Here is a 19,077-nt window from a genome sequence, read left to right on the forward strand (position 1 = left end):
TTTAAAAAAAACAACCTACTCAATGATGCATAATTTGGATATTTTGAAGAAGTAGTTTCTTCCCAGAGCTCCTAAACACCGAGAAAACTACAATACCCACAATTCCAAGCGGAAGCGAAGCCCCGCCCAGTTCTTCGGTCACGTGACGCGGTGTCACATGTTTCTCGGCTTTCTACCAGCTGCCAAAACACAGAGGGCTCAGTCATCCTGTGTTGGCTGACGAGACAAACACTAACAGGTATCGTATCTAATTATCTTGTCTTTTATTCTGCGATTCTTCACTTAAAAGCGACGACGTTACTCTGAGTTTAACCGACAAATACATTTTTAATCACCGGGGCCCAGTGGTTTTATGTGTTTTAACGGCTGTTACCGTTTGCTAACACAGGCTATTTATTGTAGCACAGCAGAGAAACAAAAGGGTCAACTGAACTGGTGTTATTGTTTGGTGAATGAAAAGAAAGAAGCGACAGATAGGTTAATCTTATCAGAAGCTCGCTTATTTGACTATTGTTTGAAGACATGGGTGTTGATTAATGTTGTTGTTGTTGCTCCCTCTCATCATGATACCGGGTAAGTTAACGTTAGCTTTACCTCTGCTCTGTGTCTACAGTACACACACACACAATGTGATTTAATGCTGTTGTGTTTCAGGTAGAGATTTAATAATGTTTGTGTAAAAATATGGTGAACATCTTGTATTTATCTGTGCAGCTTGACAAGTATAAAACATGTAAGGTTGATGTGTAAAACCTGTGTCTTTTGCTGGTCTCTCATATCAGATGTGTGACTGGTCAGGCTTTTACTGTATATTTAAGATCAGAGTCAGGCTCAAAACTCATTTTCTCCTAGACAGGATGCTGGAGAAGTGAATGTTTGTAATGTCATTTTGCAAAATCGAAACAATTCAAGAACCAAAAAGAATCAAAACTTTAGTTTAAGGAAACACGGATGATCAAAACCCCCCAGAGACAACATCTTACATGTTGACAGAGGGGCCAGTTTTGCAGGTTTTATCCTTTTATGCCAGCCATAAACTAATCAGCCTACTGTTGCACAATAGAGAGGGATATTTGGCTGTAACATGGCAAAAACCACCAGGTTTCACATTAAATCAGTCACCTATTTGAAATGTATATTCCCAGAGAGTCATTGGCCCTTTCGAGAAAATAATCTGCATTTTCCAACGATTACTTCTTTCAAGATTACAGTAATTTACAAAGTATGTTGATATGACAATGCAGTATTTGGCTTTTCCCAGTGCAAGTATCAATAAATTCAACCAATATTTCATTACAGATCAGTCCCTGAATGGCTCCACCATCTCACTGACCCTGCTGACGACTGGGAAACATCAGCTTCTCCTCAACACCGTGGACCTGACAGCACCGGACGTAAAGTTTTCAACTGCACCCGAGTGATTTCTCGTCCCTTTGGATCCAGACACTTGGAGATTTAATTTCCTGGGTTTACGTGAGGCTTCGCAGGCCGAGTCACAGCCGGAGGACTCATGGCGATTAACGCCGATGTGGAGGACTGGGGTGGCGTTGGCAGTAATGACTCTGGGGAACGGGCGTGGCTCCTGCAGAGCCCCAGCGTGGACTCGGTGCAGCACCTGGACGAAGACAGGAGGCGGAGCGGCGGGGTGTCGTCTCTGGGAGCGGTCTTCATCGTGGTCAACGCAGCTCTGGGAGCCGGTCTGCTCAACTTCCCCGCAGCCTTCAACATGGCAGGAGGAATAACAGCAGGAGTGATGCTGCAGATGGTGAGGACATCCCAGTGAAAACACCTCTTTATACCGGTTCTTCCAGGGCTGAGAGCCTTTAGTTCAGTGGGATGAATTGGGCTGCAGCCGACTTTCATGTTCAGATGAGTTGATCCCCGTTTGTTTTGAATAAAACTGGTTTGGTCTGTAAAACCAGATATTAGTGGGGGTGGTTTCTTAAAATGACTCGGTAAGTCTGCCCACCAGGGAAAAAAACACAGTTTGACTGAGAGAAGGAAATAACTCTGGGCATTAAGGTCCTTGAAATCTGAAATGTTCGTGACTAATTAAGCAACAATCGAAGTTCAAAAACAAATTCTTGGTTGTTAATCATCAAGAGTTTTGAATCATATCGGTCAGATTTAGTGGCAACATATCAAACAGACCTGATTTTATCAGACTGAGGTTTATATGTTGCCAAACTCTGATTGGTACACAGAAAAAGCTGAGGTCTTATTTCTACTTCTCGGTGTGTATATAGACATCATTTAACTTTGTGCTTTTCTCCTTTTTTGTGTTTCAGTTTATGCTGATCTTCATAATCAGTGGACTGGTGATTCTGGGCTACTGCTCCCAGGTTTGTGTCACTTCAGGACTGTTGCACTATGACTCTCTTACTGTTTGACTTTGTTTCTGCTTTTCTCTCACTTCAGTATTTATCCGTCATGAGTAGTAGCAGATTCCTCATGCAACACCTTTTTTGTTCTCTTCCCTATTCCTGATCAAATGTTCACATGCATTGCACAAACTAGGACTTTCACTTCCTGAACAGCTCAGTCTTCTGCTTACATGCTAAAACACATACAGCACAATAGAATAGATTATACATTTTATTCACATCGTACTTTACAGATGATATTCATTAGAGACAGTAACAGTATCACCTTTTGAATACAAAAATCACATCTCTTAAACTGCCAGAAAGACAAGACAGATTCATTTATACTGTATAGCACCATTAAGACATAAGGCAAAAGAAACTGAAGTGCTTTACAGAAGCATGGACATTAAAATAGCATTTACATAGAAATAAATAAGAGGATCCGCCTGAAACCGATCTACTGAATGATTTGGGTCGATGATCTGAGCTGCACTGCTTTGTCACAGCTTCATTATAAAAAACAGATCATGCGCAGTCCTAAAGGTGAATTAAAGTCGACTATACAACTGACCAAGTGTGTGCTCTAATGTTGCATCAGGATCTAATGTAGCCGACCAGATAGATAGATAAATAGATAGATAGATAGATAGATAGATAGATAGATAGATAGATAGATAGATAGATAGATAGATAGATAGATAGATAAATGCTTTATTTATCCTTAAGTAAATTCACGTATGAACCATGTCCGAACCCTGACCCCTCAGTTCACTCCGGTCTGTCCTGTCTGACGTCCTCAGGTCAGTAACGAGAGCACCTACCAGGAGGTCGTACGAGCCACTTGTGGGAAGGTCACGGGAGTGATATGTGAAGTCGCCATCGCTATCTACACCTTTGGCACCTGCATTGCTTTCTTTATTGTCATCGGGGACCAGCTGGATCGCTGTGAGTTGTTATAACCTTTTTCCCATCTGTATTTCAGTGGACTTACTGCTCTGCTTTAGTGTGTTGGTGTTGCTGAGTGTTAAAATGACACAGGACAGTGGCGTTATTGAAGAGTGCAAAGAGCGTCGAGGATGACACCACTCAGCTTTTTTCTGCTCAGTAAACGTTTCCCCTCATGTGATTCACTCCTACACTTCTGTGTAGGAGACGCTGACGCTGTAGAAATGTTACTCCGACTGCCAGTTTCTGCAAGTCGACCGTGACCTCTCACCTCGTTTTTTTTTTTTGACTTTTTGAACTGAATGAATGGAGCGGCTGTGATTCATTCATTAACTACTTTACTAAATCTCTGCCATGTGTGCAGCAGTTTGGAGCTAATTCCCACTGTGGCAACTCTGTAGGATTTCTCAATCTGCCTCCTCTGCTCCTCTGTCCATCTCATACATGGTTGTAATTCCTGTTTTTCGTCGCGGTTTTTCTTTTTTTTTTGCAGTGATAGCAGCTGTGGCTCATGACACAGACAGCACCGGTGGCTTCTGGTACACCGACCGCAAATTTACCATCGTTGTCACCGCTGTCTTGGTTATTCTTCCTCTGTCCATCCCCAAAGAGATTGGCTTTCAGAAATATGCCAGGTACGGAGATTCGTCATGTCGTCTGCTTTTTCTCACCGAAAGTTGCTCTCTCACCTTCCACGGTGATCACGTGTCGGTTTTGTCTCTCTCCGTTGCAGTGCGCTGAGTGTGATGGGAACCTGGTACGTTACCATCGTTGTCATTGTGAAGTACATCTGGCCAGATAAAGACATGATCCCGAGCTACGGTCCCACCAGGTGAGGCCTTCTACACACACTCATCGGGACACTGCAGCTAATGGCTTTTCTGAAACGTCTTACTTGTTATTTGAGCCGTGTCTTCTGGTTCATTTGAGCAGAAACACCTTCATCCTTGACCTCTTCCTTTAGCTTGAGTCGCTAAATCATTGTGTTTGTTACAGCTCGGCTTCCTGGACTGCAGTGTTCAATGCAATGCCCACCATATGCTTTGGATTCCAGGTATGGATGATGACTTGCATTTCTTGAAGGGATACTTCACCCAAAATCGATAATTCACCAATTTTCTACTCACCGTCATGCCAAGGAAGGGTTTGGAGAACTTTCGGTGTCGTCAAAACGCTTTAGGAGTTCCGGGGGGGGGGGTCCGGCTGGCAACGGATTTTCATATAATGGCGGTGGATAGAGTTCACTTTTGATTCGTCCAAAACACACACTATGAAACATCCAAATACCTCCATACTGCTCGTCTGTACTGACCCAAGTGTCCTGAAGCCGCCTCATGAAAAAGTTGTTCAGAAAAAAATAATTTGATCTCTGTTTTTATCCTTGTTGTAGCAGTAGCTCCCAGTGGCTGCATGAGATGCGTGAGATTTGCTGTGAGATGTTCTTCCGTGTTTACATCATACATCCAATGGTTTACGACGATGAACGAACATCTCGCAGCAAATCTCACGCATGCGCACAAACATCAACAGAGCCACTGGGAGCTACTGCTACAGCAAGGCTAAAAACAGAGATCACTTGGGTCAGTACGAACGAGCAGTATGGAGGTATCTGGATGTTTCATAGTGTGTGTTTTGGACGATTCAAAAGTGAGCTCTATCCACCACCATTATATGAAAATCCGTTGCCAGCCGGACCCCCCCTGGAACTCCTAAAGCGTTTTGATGATTTAGAAAGTTCTCTGAACCCTTCCTTGGCATGACGGTGAGTAGAAAATTGGTGAATTATCGGTTTTGGGTGAAGTATCCCTTTAAGATTTGAGAATAATATGGATGATTTTCATTTATTTATTTTTGCCTGATGTCTCCTGTCAGTGCCACGTCAGCTGTGTGCCAGTGTTCAACAGCATGAGCAAGAAAGAGATCAAACCGTGGGGACTCGTGGTCACTCTCAGCATGATCATCTGCCTCTTCGTTTACACAGGAACAGGTACCTCAGTGTTTATTCACTAAATAATGTCATATACTGTAATACCTATTTCAAAAAGTCAACTTTTCTTAACAGACTGCAGATCCTGTCTTCACTGTATCACAGAATCCAAATTATGTACAACAACGTTTTGTAATCAGAGCGTTTTTAAGTTTTAATTTGAACAGCTTGGACAGCATTTTCCTCCTTTTTATATGACGAAACTGTTGTTGGCCTTGTGGCTTGAAAATGGGCTTCACCGATTATGACCATTTGTATTGGCTGGATTTGTTTTTTGGGGCAAAAGATCAATACTGCAGGTCAGATGGTCTGTGACTGACCGTCAGTCCTTGAAACGCTTGTGTCTTGTGTTCGACCAGGTGTCTGTGGCTTCCTGACGTTCGGCTCCAACGTCAGTCAGGACGTGTTGATGTCGTATCCCTCTGACGACGTCCCCGTGGCGATCGCGAGAGCTTTCATCGTCGTCTGCGTGGTCACATCCTACCCCATCTTGCACTTCTGTGGCAGGTGAGAAGCACTGAAAACTGAACTGAAATGCTGCTGGAGCTTGACTTCCACTTCTTGAAGCCAGAGGAGCTGGTATTTCTATCCACTCACCCGTCCATCGGCCGTATCGCTGATGCGTGCAGGGTGGAGTTCACTGGACGGCCGCCAGTGTATCACAGGGCCGACGTAGAGTCACCAATTTAATCAACTTAAATGCACATCTTTGGACTGTGGGAGGAATATAATAATATTTAAGAGTTAAAAAAAACAGCAAACTAATCATAGATGGACTGATAGTTTATATAAAACTAATGACTAACGTTTTTTTTAACATCCTCCTACACTTTGTGATGAGACAGTTTCACTAATTGAACATTTCTGCTACTTATACAGTGATACTGATCTAATCTGAGATAAATACTGGCTGATGAATGAGCCATAATTTATTGCTCCAGTTCTTTCTTTAATCACGACTTGGTGATGCATCGACCTGAGATATTAAGACATTATAAGCATAGATGCAGACCTGAGGAATTACAATGTTTAAAGCAGATAACAGCGGCACGGCCGTTTCGGCTAATGCTGTGTTCAAGGCAGGCTTTTGAAACCGTAAGTTACAGCTTCAAGTCACAACTACGACTTGGTAGCGTTCCAGGTAACCCGTAGCTCGTGTTTTTACCGTCCTGTTGTCTGTGAAAGTTCCCTATAACGGCCACTCGTAACTTCCGACCCGTGAACTCGTACCAGATCGAACTGGTATGACTTCACAGGAAGGAAAAACACAAAGTACGAGTTTCCTTGAACGCACCATGAGTTAGCAGCCCCCGCCCTTGTCAGGCATCAATTGGTCCTCGTGCTACGTCACCACATTCACGCGCATCCCTTGGCTGCACACACAGCCCTTCATGCCGTTCTCTCCCCTCATTGGATAACACTTGTATCCCACAAGGAAAATTTTCTCCTCGGGTTACAGCAGAGCAGAGTGACGGAGAGACTCGTGTTTAGGCTGAAATACTTCATGTAAGTGATTGCTGACGGAAAATAGGACTATTTAGGACTTATATTAACAAAAACATTCCACTGATATCTGCTTTAAACTTCTTGCAGCGTAGAAAACGTGTATTTACAGGTTTATCTCACCTCACACATGAAATAATCATCCGCTTCAATAAAATTAAAAGGATAGAAAAAAGCACTGGTTTGGTTTCAGGCCGTTTAGTTTAGTTTTCAGTGTCTGCATCAGGGAGATAAAAAACAAGAGTTCGGCGTTTCCCTTGTGAGTGATACAGACGAGTTTCCATATTTAACGATGCAGTTTATGGAGAGTTTCTTCACCGCGCTCTGGTGTGATCGTATCATGTGTCTTTCCAGGGCCGTTATAGAGGGACTTTGGCTGCGTTTCCAAGGCGAGCAGGTGGAGGTGTGTGTGCGCCGTGAACAGAGGAGGAGGATCCTGCAGACCCTGGTGTGGTTCGTCGTCACCCTCGTCCTCGCCCTCTTCATCCCAGACATCGGTCGGGTGATCTCTCTGATCGGAGGATTGGCAGCTTGTTTTATCTTTGTCTTCCCAGGTACAGTAACACGTCAGGAAATCTGAACTGGTTTACACAGTGAGGGACGAGTCCATTTAAAAAGTGTCTCATTATGATGTTTTTTTTCATGTGATGTGTCCTAAACGTAACAGGTTTGTGTTTGATGCAAGCCAAACTATCGGAGACAGACAGCCGGACGACCAGGTGAGACTCTGCTTCTTCTTAGACTTTATCAACGTTTCTTCTTTTTTTCTTTTTTTTCTTCATTTTTCAAACATATTTTATCATCCAAACATGAAAGTAAAGATGAAGAACTGCCACTTTTTTAATTGATTGGATTGTTGGACTTTTTTTTCTAATATTTTTCTAATTATTATTTTTTCTCTATAATTTTACACAAAAAAACACATTACAAAATACTAACAGTAGCCAAAGAAGTTGCATATCTTAATGTAATCTTTACAAAAGATATACCAAGCCCAGGAGCTACTTGAAAAAAATAATTGTATAAAATTTTATAAGTGTACTGTTGAAGGTGTCATAGCACTTATACAAACATAATGCATATAGAAGCACTCGGTCCAATACAATCTACAGTAATGCAGCAACTAACCACCTTGAGATAAATAATAATAATAAAAAAAGGACATATACTTTCACAAATTAAAGCATCTGAAATTTTGAACAAAATTTCATAAAATAAAATTCAGTCATACGGATGTTGGCCTATTATATTTGATGTTTTCCTTCTGGTTTTATTTCAGCTTTTTAGTCGGAAACTAAATCAATGCATTATGACTGAATACTCTGTGATTATGCAGCGCTGGGTGTTATTTATCTTTATCTGAATGGGGGTGAGCCCTTTCATATCCGTCATCTGTGACACTCATTTCCTCCGTCCTTTTCTTTCACAGCTGGCATGGATTGGTAGTCTTCGGCATTGTCATGGTTACGCTGGGAGCTTTCATCTTTGGCGTCACCACAACCAACTCCATCTATCAAGACGTCAACAGCTAAGAGGAACGTTTTTTTTCCCCAGAGCATGCCGTGTCCTCGTTATCGAAGACGAGGAGGGGGGGAGAGAACTTGGTCGTGTGCTGCTATTCTGAACTACTGGATCATATGGAGACGCATCTCATGACACTCATTTAAAAAAAACAAAAAAAAACAAAATCAGGACCACTGTGGCGTGTCGCCTCCCTGCTCCGGTCTGGGTTAAAGCCCCTCCACCTTTTGCCCAGTCAGGGAGCAGTCGAAGACACCACACGCCAACGCCGAGTGACTTCAGACACTTTGCCTTTTATTTTCTGTAAACTTTAAAGTGCATGTTTTATGTTTTTATGACGGTTTTAACTTGCAGTGAAAATAGTTCGACAGTGTCGTCATCCCACGGGGCCACACAGAGCCCCTCCCCCCGGTCACCTGGCCCTGTTTGGGTGACGCATCCCTGTCCTGTTTACAAGAGCTGACGGACTTTGTATAGAAAGGTCTTAAAATCAAATTGATTTTTTCTTTTATATATATAGTATATAATGAAATTGTACCAATTTGTGTATTTTTAACTTGCATGTCGTAAGTAAATGTTTCTTATCATTGAATCGACATGTTGTGGTTCCCAGGTCTAATTCAGGTCGCTAATTATTAAGTATCTTGTCTCTTTTCCTACGGCAAATTGAACTGGGTGACAGGTTTGCGCAGGATTGTTTATGAGGGTTGTGTATTTAACTGCAGGCAGTCAGGACTCTAAATGACTCAGAAATGTGAGGTTTTGGACTATTAGCCAAGGTGAACTACATTTTTAGATGGACTGAGGAAACCATTTCAGTTATTTTATTTTGATTTTTTGTTTTGTGGGCTACATACAGTTCAGAAATACTGTGACTGTGTTTATTTAGTTTGAACCATGTGTGCTAAGACAGAAGAAGCTATGATAATGTGCTGTAAGCCGGCCAGACCCTTTGTTTTTTTTACTTTTATGTGCAAAACAATGACGTGTCAAACAGGCTGAAAACTTCGACAATGTACCTCCTCCCCTCGTGCTGCGCAGCACGGCAGCACCTCCACCTTCAGGACGAGGACTCGGTGTTGATCCGTACAGAAGAGGACGGTTTGAAGACGAGACTGTCTCTGTGAATGTAGACAGGAGACTGGAGTATCCTACACACAAGTCGTTTGCACTTTGCTTCTGTCAGAGTGTGATGTGTGGGGGAAAAAAAGCCAAGAACTTGAACTATGAGCGTGAGGTTTGATTTACTTGAATCAGCTGACACCACTGCAGGAACTCAAGAATGATCATTTGTAAATCATTTTTGGTTATTTCTTTTGGTGGCTGAAACCAAAGTGTGAATTTTCTTTCTGTTTTTTTTATTTTTCTTATGCCCCAGCATCAAAACCCAAATGTTCAACACTAAAGATGTATATGACCCAAAGTACAGTATATTTAAATGCTTTAAAATGATCAAATCTAACACGTATCTAATCCTGGTTTTGCATTTATTTAGTTGGTGTTATGATCAATAATTCAAGTGAGATTCATGACTGACAGCTTTTTGATTTTATTGTTCATCCAGATTTCTTATCAAACTCAGCAATAAGGTGCTTTACTTTGAATAAAAAGGGACATAAGTGGTAAAAGGGATATTTTTGAAAAGCAATTACATTGTATTGGCGACACAAGTGGCTTAATACAATATTTTACTTTAGTTAGAATATTAATTAACCCTATGTGGGACCAGTCCAAAAAACTAAAAAGCTGATTGTTTTTACTTTATTTACTTTTTTTTTTGCAATCATTTTTTGGAATACAAATTTGTTTTCAGCCATTTGTGCCAGTTTTCTTTTACTCTTTTGGTGCTGCAGATGAGTGGATGTCAGCTGCATTTCGATTTCTGTCAGTGATGTACTGTTGCTGCTGGCTGAGAAGATGTAGCCTGCACCTTTTTGTCAAGGCATTTGTTAATCACAAATCATTTGTCTTTGTTGTCGCACAGAGAACGATGACACAAAAATAATGTTCACTGGCAGGTTTTTGAAGCAACCTGCCCCATGATATGATACTCCAATAAATTAACTACAATCGGTGTCTGAATAAATGTGACAATCTGTGTCAGTGGCAGTTCAGCAGAGCATTTAATTAAGATAAATGACAAGTGAAGCAGCAGTTTATAACAAGACAGTTTGAACATTGTTCTGAATTTACCGACAGTCACTTTATATCATTTACATTCACTGAAAATATTTATCCGACAGAGTACAACCATTACAATCCTTTATATGTGGTTGAGGATTTTCTGTTTTGCTTTCTGTTGTCACAACACATGATGTAAAACACTCATTTTTTTTTAGAACAGGTTTTCACATCTACATTGTGTCAACAGTGAAGGAAGTGCAACCCTTTTGCATGTACCCATTTCCTCCATGTTAGGACCTTAAACAAGTGGAGTAGGCAAACAAATAGTTCAAAAGGTCAAACCAAATGTCCTTAAATGATCAAATCAGTCAGTTAATCTCAATCCAAAATTAATAAACGTGTTTAATAAAGACCGAAGGCACAAAAAGTTATTAAACATGAATCTGCTCAGTTGGTTTTGATCCTTGTAACATCCTCAAATCTCAAAGTTGGCACTCGACTGCAGTGGGAAAAGTGTCTTTGTCTAAAACTTCAACAAACCGCACTGCAAAAACAACAGCAATCATAAGAATAAGAAACAGTCCTTTTCCCTCTAAATTCATCTTCCCTGAGAAAAGCGTACCATCGAACAAGTGGTCAGTGCAGGTGGCAAGAAAGTTAAGTGAATACCTGAGTTTGTCTTTTGGGTTGATATTCATCCAAGTTTCAATTCTGAACTCAATCTGCAGGTTGGAAAAAGCGTGTGAACCTCTCGGCTAATGACGTCAACTGGAGTCAGAGGTGATCAGGAGTCCGATCAAAGAAACCAGACGGGGAGTGTGGGTTAGAGCCGCTTTTGTAAAAAGTAAAAATATTTTTAGTTTTATATTCATAGGAGACATCTGTTTTCCTGAACCCTGCTTCACAAAAAGATCTGAAGAATTGTTGATTTGCATAAAAGGTGAAAGGGCTGCAGAGTCTCTTCAAAGAGTTTAGATTTTCATCAGTCCACAGTCAGACAAACCGTGTGTGTGGATGGAGATGATTTAGTGCAGTGATGACTCAGGCTCAGTGAGGTGATAAAGAACCTCAGAGAAACAACAACTAAAGGCCTAAAGGAGTCATTAGTGCTGCGTAAAAGCTCAGTTCATCAGTCTCACACACCAAAAATAATGGCGAGTGATGAAACTGAGGCTGGAAATAGGGTTGAATCATTTGTTGATGTAAAAAAAAAAAAAAAAGGAGCTGCATACAAACATGAAAGTATCTCTTCCCAGAGGTCACGGTTAAAACTTTGCTACCTCGGGGCCTGGACGGGCTCAGACCTTAATCCAGTAGAGATGCTGTGAAATGATGAAACATCCTAAAAAATGTTTGACTACTTATTAAATCAAGAGGTTCAACGTATTTTTCCTCCACCAGCACAGTGAATCTTAAAGGGATAGTTCAGCATTTTGGCAAATTTGCCTATTGCCATAATCCCTATAGTCATAGGAGTAGGTTCATTACCTTTAATTGTCGGTGCAAGCTATTTTTAGATCCGCGGGGCAGAGACGTGAGCTGCTCAGCGAACACAATGGAGGTGAACGGTACATTGACCTCTGTCCATCGTCAAATACACAATCCAACAACACCAAAACGCTCTCGTGGACAAGTTGTGATCTGCATTCACCACGCTATGAGATAATAATCTATAATTATGTAACTTAACGACACATGAAGCAGAAACTCAGAAATACTTGTGTAGTTCCAGCTACGCATTTGCCACGAAAACAACTCTGTCTCGTTATGTTACATGATTATTTCATAATGTGAATGTGCAGGTCACACAACTTGTCCATGAGAGAGTTTTGCAGTTGTTGGATTGTGTATTTGATGAGCTATGAGGGACCGTTCACCTCCATTGTATTCACTGAGCAGCTCACGTCTCTGCCCCGTGGATCTCAAAACAACATACACCGACAATTAAAGGTAATGAACCTACTGCTATGACTATAGGGATTATGGCAATAGGCGAATTTGCCAAAATGTTGAACTATCCCTTTGCCATAAGAACAGAAAACATCATTTATGTGTGATATTAGTTTAAGGGCAATCAGTTTGTTTACATTATGTATCTTAGATGAAGATCAGATCAGCATTCACCTCTTTCTTCTCGACTCTGCACGCAGCGGTTTTCATCACGACTCAGTAGGAGCCATTTGTTATGAACGACTTGAACATGTGGAAAGCTGGACCTGGAGCCCACTGAGGAACCATGTGACCGGCGCCCTGAAAAACACGTTACAGAGGTATTTCACATCGTCAACCTAAAGAACAGGAAGCCACCATGCTTCTATGGTAGACAGTAAATGACACACTGGTGGTTACCTTGACTGTCAGGAAAGTTACGTTCCCAAACTGTTGGTAGAAACCAGCGATCTGGTCCTGATGAAGCCAGCTCCGATACTTGGTGGTTGCCTGAAAACATTTATTGGTGTCACAGAGTTGTACCTGGTTGTGTATTTGAGATTTTGATGTTAAAGGGATACGCCAAAAAAAAAAAATTCATGTCTTGCCTCACTCTCGAGTCCATGACAAGCAGATAGACACCATCCTTTCGACTGTGCCTGCAGTAACAAGGGAGATATGGGCAGAGCTGGCGCACCGCTAATTAGCTTAATTAGCCTCCACCTAAAGTGACAGAGACACTCTTCAGCAACTCTAAACGGAAACTGACGGACCGATCTTCGTCTCAGAGCTGACAAAACTCTCCGGTAAGGCATCTTGAGCGGTCAAATGCCGGTAACGGGACGAGATCGGTCAAAACGGAGGGTTCAAGCAAAGACGGTTTATTTTGGTTCAAGCTAGCTACATCGAGGGTAGGTTAGCTTCCTATTTCAAAGTAAAAACACAAATTCTATCCTCATGGTTTTCTGTATGTAAAGGGCAACGGGTGTTTTATTTTGTGAAAGTAACCGGAAGTAACCGGAAGTGCGTTGGTCACAACGGCTAGCTTGAGTAGCGCCGAATTCGTCCGAACAAAATTGTAAACAGCTGGTATTTAGACAAATTAATGACACACTGCTGATCTAAACGGCTACTTTCTCACCTAAAAATGTTTGAAATGTCGATAAAGTGATATATTTACAGAGTTTAGAGCTAAAATGAAATCAGCTTCTGGCTGCTGGTTTCGGCTCGGGTAGGAGGCAGGCTAACACTACCTATGCACTTCCAGCGTTTGAGCTAAGCTAATTACGGGCGATACGGGGTCTATCTCCCTTGTTACTGCACGCACAGTCGAAAGGATGGTGTCTATCTGCTTGTCATGGACGCGGGAGTGAGGCAAGACACGAAAAAAAAAATGTTGGCGTATCCCTTTAAAGATTGTCTAAGTTCCTATACCTTCAGGCCAAGTCCCTCCACAAACCACTGGTCTCCCAGGAAGTTGCAGGCCATGTCGGTGTCTCCGTTGTAGACCAGCGCCCGCACGCCCAGAGACAGCAGCTTCAGATACACATCCCTCATTGTTGCGTACACGGTGGTGTACTGCTCTCCAACAACATCACTGCAATTAAGAGTTTGTTGTCATCATGAAAAACAGCTGATTACCTGGTCAGTGTGTGACCTGCAGCAGCCGTTTTGTGAACATGCCTATGAAATTTTGAGGTGCGAGGATTTATTTTGTGTATAGATGATGCCATGAACTTGTGTCTCCTCTCCTTTTATAATCATTCCCCTAACATATTTTGCGTTATGACAGATTGTTTGAATGAGCACCCATGAACTGTTTGTAATTTTTTATCTGAGAAACAATTTTCCTCAAATGATTTCTTGTGGGACAGATACATTATTTCTGTTTCCGTTGGATCACTGCGGGGCAGCTGTGGATCAGGAGGCAGAGCCGGTCGTCCACAAATCAGAGGGGCTGTAATTCAATCTCTGGCTCCTCCAGGCCCCAATGCTGCTCCATCAGTGTATATACGAGTGTGTGTGTGTGTGTGTGTGTGTGTGGTGATGTATGCATGACAGTGAAGTATCCCATGAATGTAGCAAGTATTGTGAAGCACTTTGAGCAGTCAGTAAGACTAGAAAAGTGCTACATAAGTGCAAGTCCATTTATCATTTACATAGTGTCTAAGAAAATATGTTGTGTGCTCTCAACAAGCCGGTCATGTGCTACATTCAATTTGTACACAAACACAGTGTGTTGTATAATAAAAGTCTGTATAAAAGTAATACATCTAATGGTGGTGAGAAGATGAGATCGGATATCATATTGTGATACAAAGAGAAATCGCAGCTCCCTGTTATTTTCCCAGTGGTGCATTAAAGGCTTGAGGGATGCAGCATAATGATCAGTGATGATAATCATTTGATAATTCATTATTTTAGAAATAACACACCTGCAGATGTCCCATGGTGGCAGCACATCTGGAATGTGTAAAGCCTTTCTCACATCTCCTCTGTTCAGCCAGTTCATCTGAGCCGTGCTGTTGATGCACGGAGGGACTTCGCCCAGAGACACGGAGGGAGACGCTCTGTAGAGAGACTTCATTAAAATAAAAAAAGATGTTAATCATTGACGCTGCAAGACAACAAGAATTTAAAACACAGGTGTTGAGTTAAAGAGGGGAATGCTCACTTTGTGTGTGTGTGGATGTTTCCTGTAGTTCTTGAACAGATGAGTCATGGTCCTCTCGTAGCCTCTGTGGGATCGTGCCTGACCCTCACAATCCAAGTAGAGGGCGTACTCATTAAGTCCGATTTCATACACAATATGAAAAGCCCTGGTCACCTGAGGCGGAGACGAAAGAACAAAGTATTTTTTTTTAGCACCAGGAAATCCCTGCTGAATACTGAAGAAACAGATGCATATGTACCAGCGTCTGGCAGGTCTTTGAACTGGAGTTGTAAAAATTACAGATCCCGTCCTCGCAGCAGTCTGTGTTCAGATCACGCCACAACCTGCGCAAAAAAAACAAGGCTGTAAAATGACAAATGACCACATGAAATACAGGGAGTCTTTTATTATATTACATCTGCAATTATTTTACTGCCACAAGTCACATAAGACAATTACCTCTCTTTTCTTTCCTCTGAAAACTCAGTAGCCAGCATGTGTGGGGAGAACACACTAGCATTTTGTTTTTTGTTCATCTTACCTCATAGTAAAAATCTAACTAATTTCCCTTTGGGGATTAATAAAGAAATCGTGTTTGTATTAAGCTTCAGCTACAAGGCGTCACTTACTCTTCTCCAAAGAGGCCGTGATAATAACCAAAGTAAACCAGAGTCTGGTCATTGAGATCAAAGCTGCTGAGACCATTTCCCGTCGCAAAGCCCTGAGAACAAGTAAACAGTCAAATATAAACGTGTGTTAGAGCGTCTTACAGTATAATTCCCCATTAGTCAGTGGCTTCACTCAGCCAAAGGCCTGTGAAGTACTGACAATGAGCAGCTGATGGTGCTGCTGAGCAAAACATCTGAGGCTGGAGACAATCGGCAGCTCACCTTGAAGTTGATTTTGGCAGCTCCTGTGGCCACCTGCAGGCTCAGGGTCGGTGCATAAATCCCACCGTAACTCTCTCCGAAGATGAAGAAATCATTCTGGGTGAAATTTGGGAACTTGACAAAGAAGCTCTGGAGGGCTTTGTAATTATCTTCAGCCACCTAAGAGAAGAACAACATGAGATGACTTCGTTCTTATCCCAGTTTGATCTCTTGTAAAAAATCTCCCGTTACTTCTCTCTCAAGACCACACCGACCTGATCATCGTTAGTTGCATATTTCTTGTCGTCGGAGTAGGAGAATCCCACTCCTGCAGGAGACTCCAGATACAGCACGTTGGCGATCTTGTTCCAGCTGAACGCGTTCTCGTACAGCGTCGCCCCGTCATCGTTCACCTGAAAATCAGAGCCCACAGTGACGAGTCAGAGTCACTTTGATGCACTGTACAGGTGAAGTTATGCACACGCACACGCACACACACGGTGAACATGCTCACGTGAAAAGGCCCGTTCTCCGACAGGAATCCATCCAGCGAGCTGCAGCCTGGACCTCCGTTCAGCCACAGCACCAGGGGGTCTTTGACTGGGTCGTTCTGGGAGGTCACGAACCTGCAGAGGAGACAAGAAACCAGAGGCAGACAATGGGTCTCATTCATGAAACGTGAGCAGCACGGATTTGCGTGTAAACCCTGAGCAGCGCAAATTTACGTGGATTTCCGCATTCATCATTCTTTTAGTAGTGCTGATTTTTTCGTAGCTACTCAGAAAATCTACACCTGCTCCGGACTGTGTGTAGCGCTTGTGTAAATGTAGGAATGCAAATAAATACTGCTTGTCACTGTTGAAAATTACAATTTTAATCCGTATTACTCTCTCATGTTCAAAATACGCCGACGCCTTTGAAACACGTAATTTAAACATGACAAACAATTAGAAATATTTGGAGAGAGAGACGTTTTAGGGATCGGACACGCACAAACACGTCAAGGCTCCATCTTATGATGATAATAATCTGATATAAAACCGGAAAAAACTTTTTTGTGTTGTTACACGCTCGGTGGACGCACACTTCACCCTGCACAGCAGCGCAGTCAGCACCGGTTTGGATGGAGCTGTGACAGACGGCTGGTGCTTCTGTAACAATATAACCTGCCTATAGCCTATAACTTGTTGATACAACCATGCTCCTATACAGCTGAGGCTGTGAAGAACCTCCCCCTACCGTCGCTGCTGTAGCTCTGTAGTTGTGTTTTTTTTTTTTTTAATGTTTCATATCGAACTATTCTGGCTTTACTTCTTAAACAGTTCTTTAATAAACCAAGGATAGGCCTACTTAATTCACTAAATCTGTTTCTTCCCTCCAGCCTTTGACCTGTCCCAGTCACACCACTACCAACAGAAGAGAATTAAATATTTTTTCTGGACTCTACTTCACCCAAAATGAATTTGATCCCCGATCTCTCTTTTATCCCTCTCTCTCTCCCTCTTTCCTCGTTTGCATCATGGCCGCAGGTGAGCAGGATGCACCTACCTCCTAATATGGTGGTCAGGATCTCCTTATATGGCTATTCATGGAGATCTATGCTAATTGCTGATCACCGGGGGCGTGTTGTTAGGTTACGATGGGTTGGCATTCATCATCTTACACACCTGTTTACGATCAAATCTGAGTTTACCGCACCGTTCATGAATCCGGAGTAGAGTTTTAGTAGAGTGAGCTTTTATGTGCAAATCTACACACAGATTTACTCACGTTTCATGAATGAGACCCATCGTGTTCATTGCACACCACCTTCTGCAAGGATTTATTCAAGGCTCATGAATAATAAAGTTACAGCACATCAACATCTGAGGACACTTTAAAGGAGAAATATTATTCCCCTTTTCCACAAATTTAAACAGTTCCCAGGTGTCTTAAAGACATGGCTGTGACATGCTTCAGTCAAAATACCCCAAGGATCAAACATCACAGCTCTGTTCAGTACGGCTGGTTTCAGTTCCTGTCCCTTTAATATATTAATATTAATGCTAATGATGAAATCATTGTAAGACAACTGAGGAAACAGCTCGTAATAGCACATGTATTTCAACCTCAGGAGTCTGAAAAGTACAGATTTGTATGTAAATCCTCACATTTGGGGGGCCAGAAGGCAAAAGAGCCTTCAAAAGGTGATATTTCCATAGTGCACTGCACTTTAATGTTTGCTTCAGTGTGTTGTAACTTCCCAACCAAAGTTAGTTTCTTTTCTGATATGGGGATATTTTACTTCAGCTGGGACTTTCAGACATAGACTAGCTAATCAAGAAAACAACCTGCCCAGTAACTGATGATCAACACGCTGAAGTGATTGTTGTGATAACACACAGAAACTTTTGATAGGCTACATGAACAATTTTACTTTGGTAGTTTTTTCTGTGTGTGTGTGTGTGTGTGTGTGTGTGTGTGTGTGTGTGTGTGTGTGTGTGTGGCTGCTGTTGCATCTTTAGTACTTCAACCTGAGTGAAACCAGTTTTCTCACCAGTAGTGGAGGAACTTCCCCGGCCGTGCCTGCAGGTAGCCGGACCACTGTCGGTAGCTGGGTTTGAACCCCATCCCCGGCAGGTGAGTCACCTCGTCCGGAGCGTACTGAGCCCGCGAGCCGAGCTGCAGCACCGACAGCAGCAGGAAACAAGCCCGGGCCAACATCACCGCAGGTCGAGTCTGTTTGGACGACAGGAAAACAAGAGGCTCGACAGTTTACTTCCTCCACAGCCCTGAGCTCAGCTGCAGCTCCGCATGATGAACCAGACCAGCGGGTCATGTGACTCCTGGTCGGGTCACGTGACCGCCAGCGCCTGACTCCACCCGGAAGTCCTGAACAACAATTGAAGCAAGTAAATAAAAGAGGAGTAATGCATGTCCTCTTTTGGCGTTATGTTAAAAGATAAACAACTGGACTTATAATGATAAATGTTTTACTAATCTTAGGCAAATTCTTTATTCATAAAGCTAAATCTCTAAAGACCCCACCCGTCTTCACATGCTTCAACTTTATAATAAGTCCCTACATTTTTAAGTCCAAACTTGTCAAAGACCATATAATGATCTGACTTTGACAACCTTTTAATTCTATTTTGTTTACTTTACTTTAAGTGTATGTAGTCTACTGTATTTCTTTTTTTT

At 42.2% G+C, this 19,077-nt stretch overlaps 2 protein-coding genes across 2 annotated transcripts; one reads left to right on the plus strand and one right to left on the minus strand.

The window, feature by feature from the left end:
- Positions 1-152: 152 nt before the first annotated feature.
- On the plus strand, positions 153-8,914 carry slc38a7 (solute carrier family 38 member 7). Its single transcript, XM_085762398.1, has 12 exons — positions 153-238; positions 1,300-1,765; positions 2,289-2,342; positions 3,167-3,311; positions 3,805-3,946; positions 4,045-4,143; positions 4,308-4,365; positions 5,184-5,298; positions 5,658-5,805; positions 7,156-7,355; positions 7,469-7,520; positions 8,231-8,914. Exons 2-12 carry the CDS (start codon positions 1,511-1,513, stop codon positions 8,331-8,333), a joined length of 1,371 nt encoding a protein of 456 aa, XP_085618524.1. The 5' UTR covers positions 153-238; positions 1,300-1,510; the 3' UTR covers positions 8,334-8,914.
- Positions 8,915-12,507: 3,593 nt separating this feature from the next.
- On the minus strand, positions 12,508-18,681 carry LOC146989679 (lysosomal protective protein). The gene is made up of 11 exons (XM_085762386.1): positions 18,434-18,681; positions 16,412-16,523; positions 16,173-16,310; positions 15,919-16,077; positions 15,658-15,749; positions 15,288-15,372; positions 15,050-15,202; positions 14,811-14,956; positions 13,810-13,972; positions 12,796-12,885; positions 12,508-12,696 (listed from the first exon to the last, which is right to left on the minus strand). Exons 1-11 carry the CDS (start codon positions 18,598-18,600, stop codon positions 12,613-12,615), a joined length of 1,389 nt encoding a protein of 462 aa, XP_085618512.1. The 5' UTR covers positions 18,601-18,681; the 3' UTR covers positions 12,508-12,612.
- Positions 18,682-19,077: the final 396 nt, after the last annotated feature.

Source organism: Trachurus japonicus, chromosome 3, assembly GCF_045865225.1.
Source record: "Trachurus japonicus isolate A0001 chromosome 3, Traja_1.0".
Classification (NCBI taxonomy): Eukaryota; Metazoa; Chordata; class Actinopteri; order Carangiformes; family Carangidae; genus Trachurus; species Trachurus japonicus.

Bases quoted from the DNA above. Each gene is read 5' to 3' on its own strand.
- slc38a7 (XM_085762398.1), top strand. From the start codon at position 1,511: ATGGCGATTAACGCCGATGTGGAGGACTGGGGTGGCGTTGGCAGTAAT. The intron at 5,299-5,657 runs GTACCTCAGTGT...GTGTTCGACCAG, and splicing joins CTTCGTTTACACAGGAACAG to GTGTCTGTGGCTTCCTGACG. The intron at 7,521-8,230 runs GTGAGACTCTGC...TTTCTTTCACAG, and splicing joins ACAGACAGCCGGACGACCAG to CTGGCATGGATTGGTAGTCT.
- LOC146989679 (XM_085762386.1), bottom strand. From the start codon at position 18,600: ATGTTGGCCCGGGCTTGTTTCCTGCTGCTGTCGGTGCTGCAGCTCGGC. The intron at 16,311-16,411 runs GTGAGCATGTTC...TCTGATTTTCAG, and splicing joins CGGAGAACGGGCCTTTTCAC to GTGAACGATGACGGGGCGAC. The intron at 14,957-15,049 runs GTGAGCATTCCC...ATTTTAATGAAG, and splicing joins AACATCCACACACACACAAA to TCTCTCTACAGAGCGTCTCC.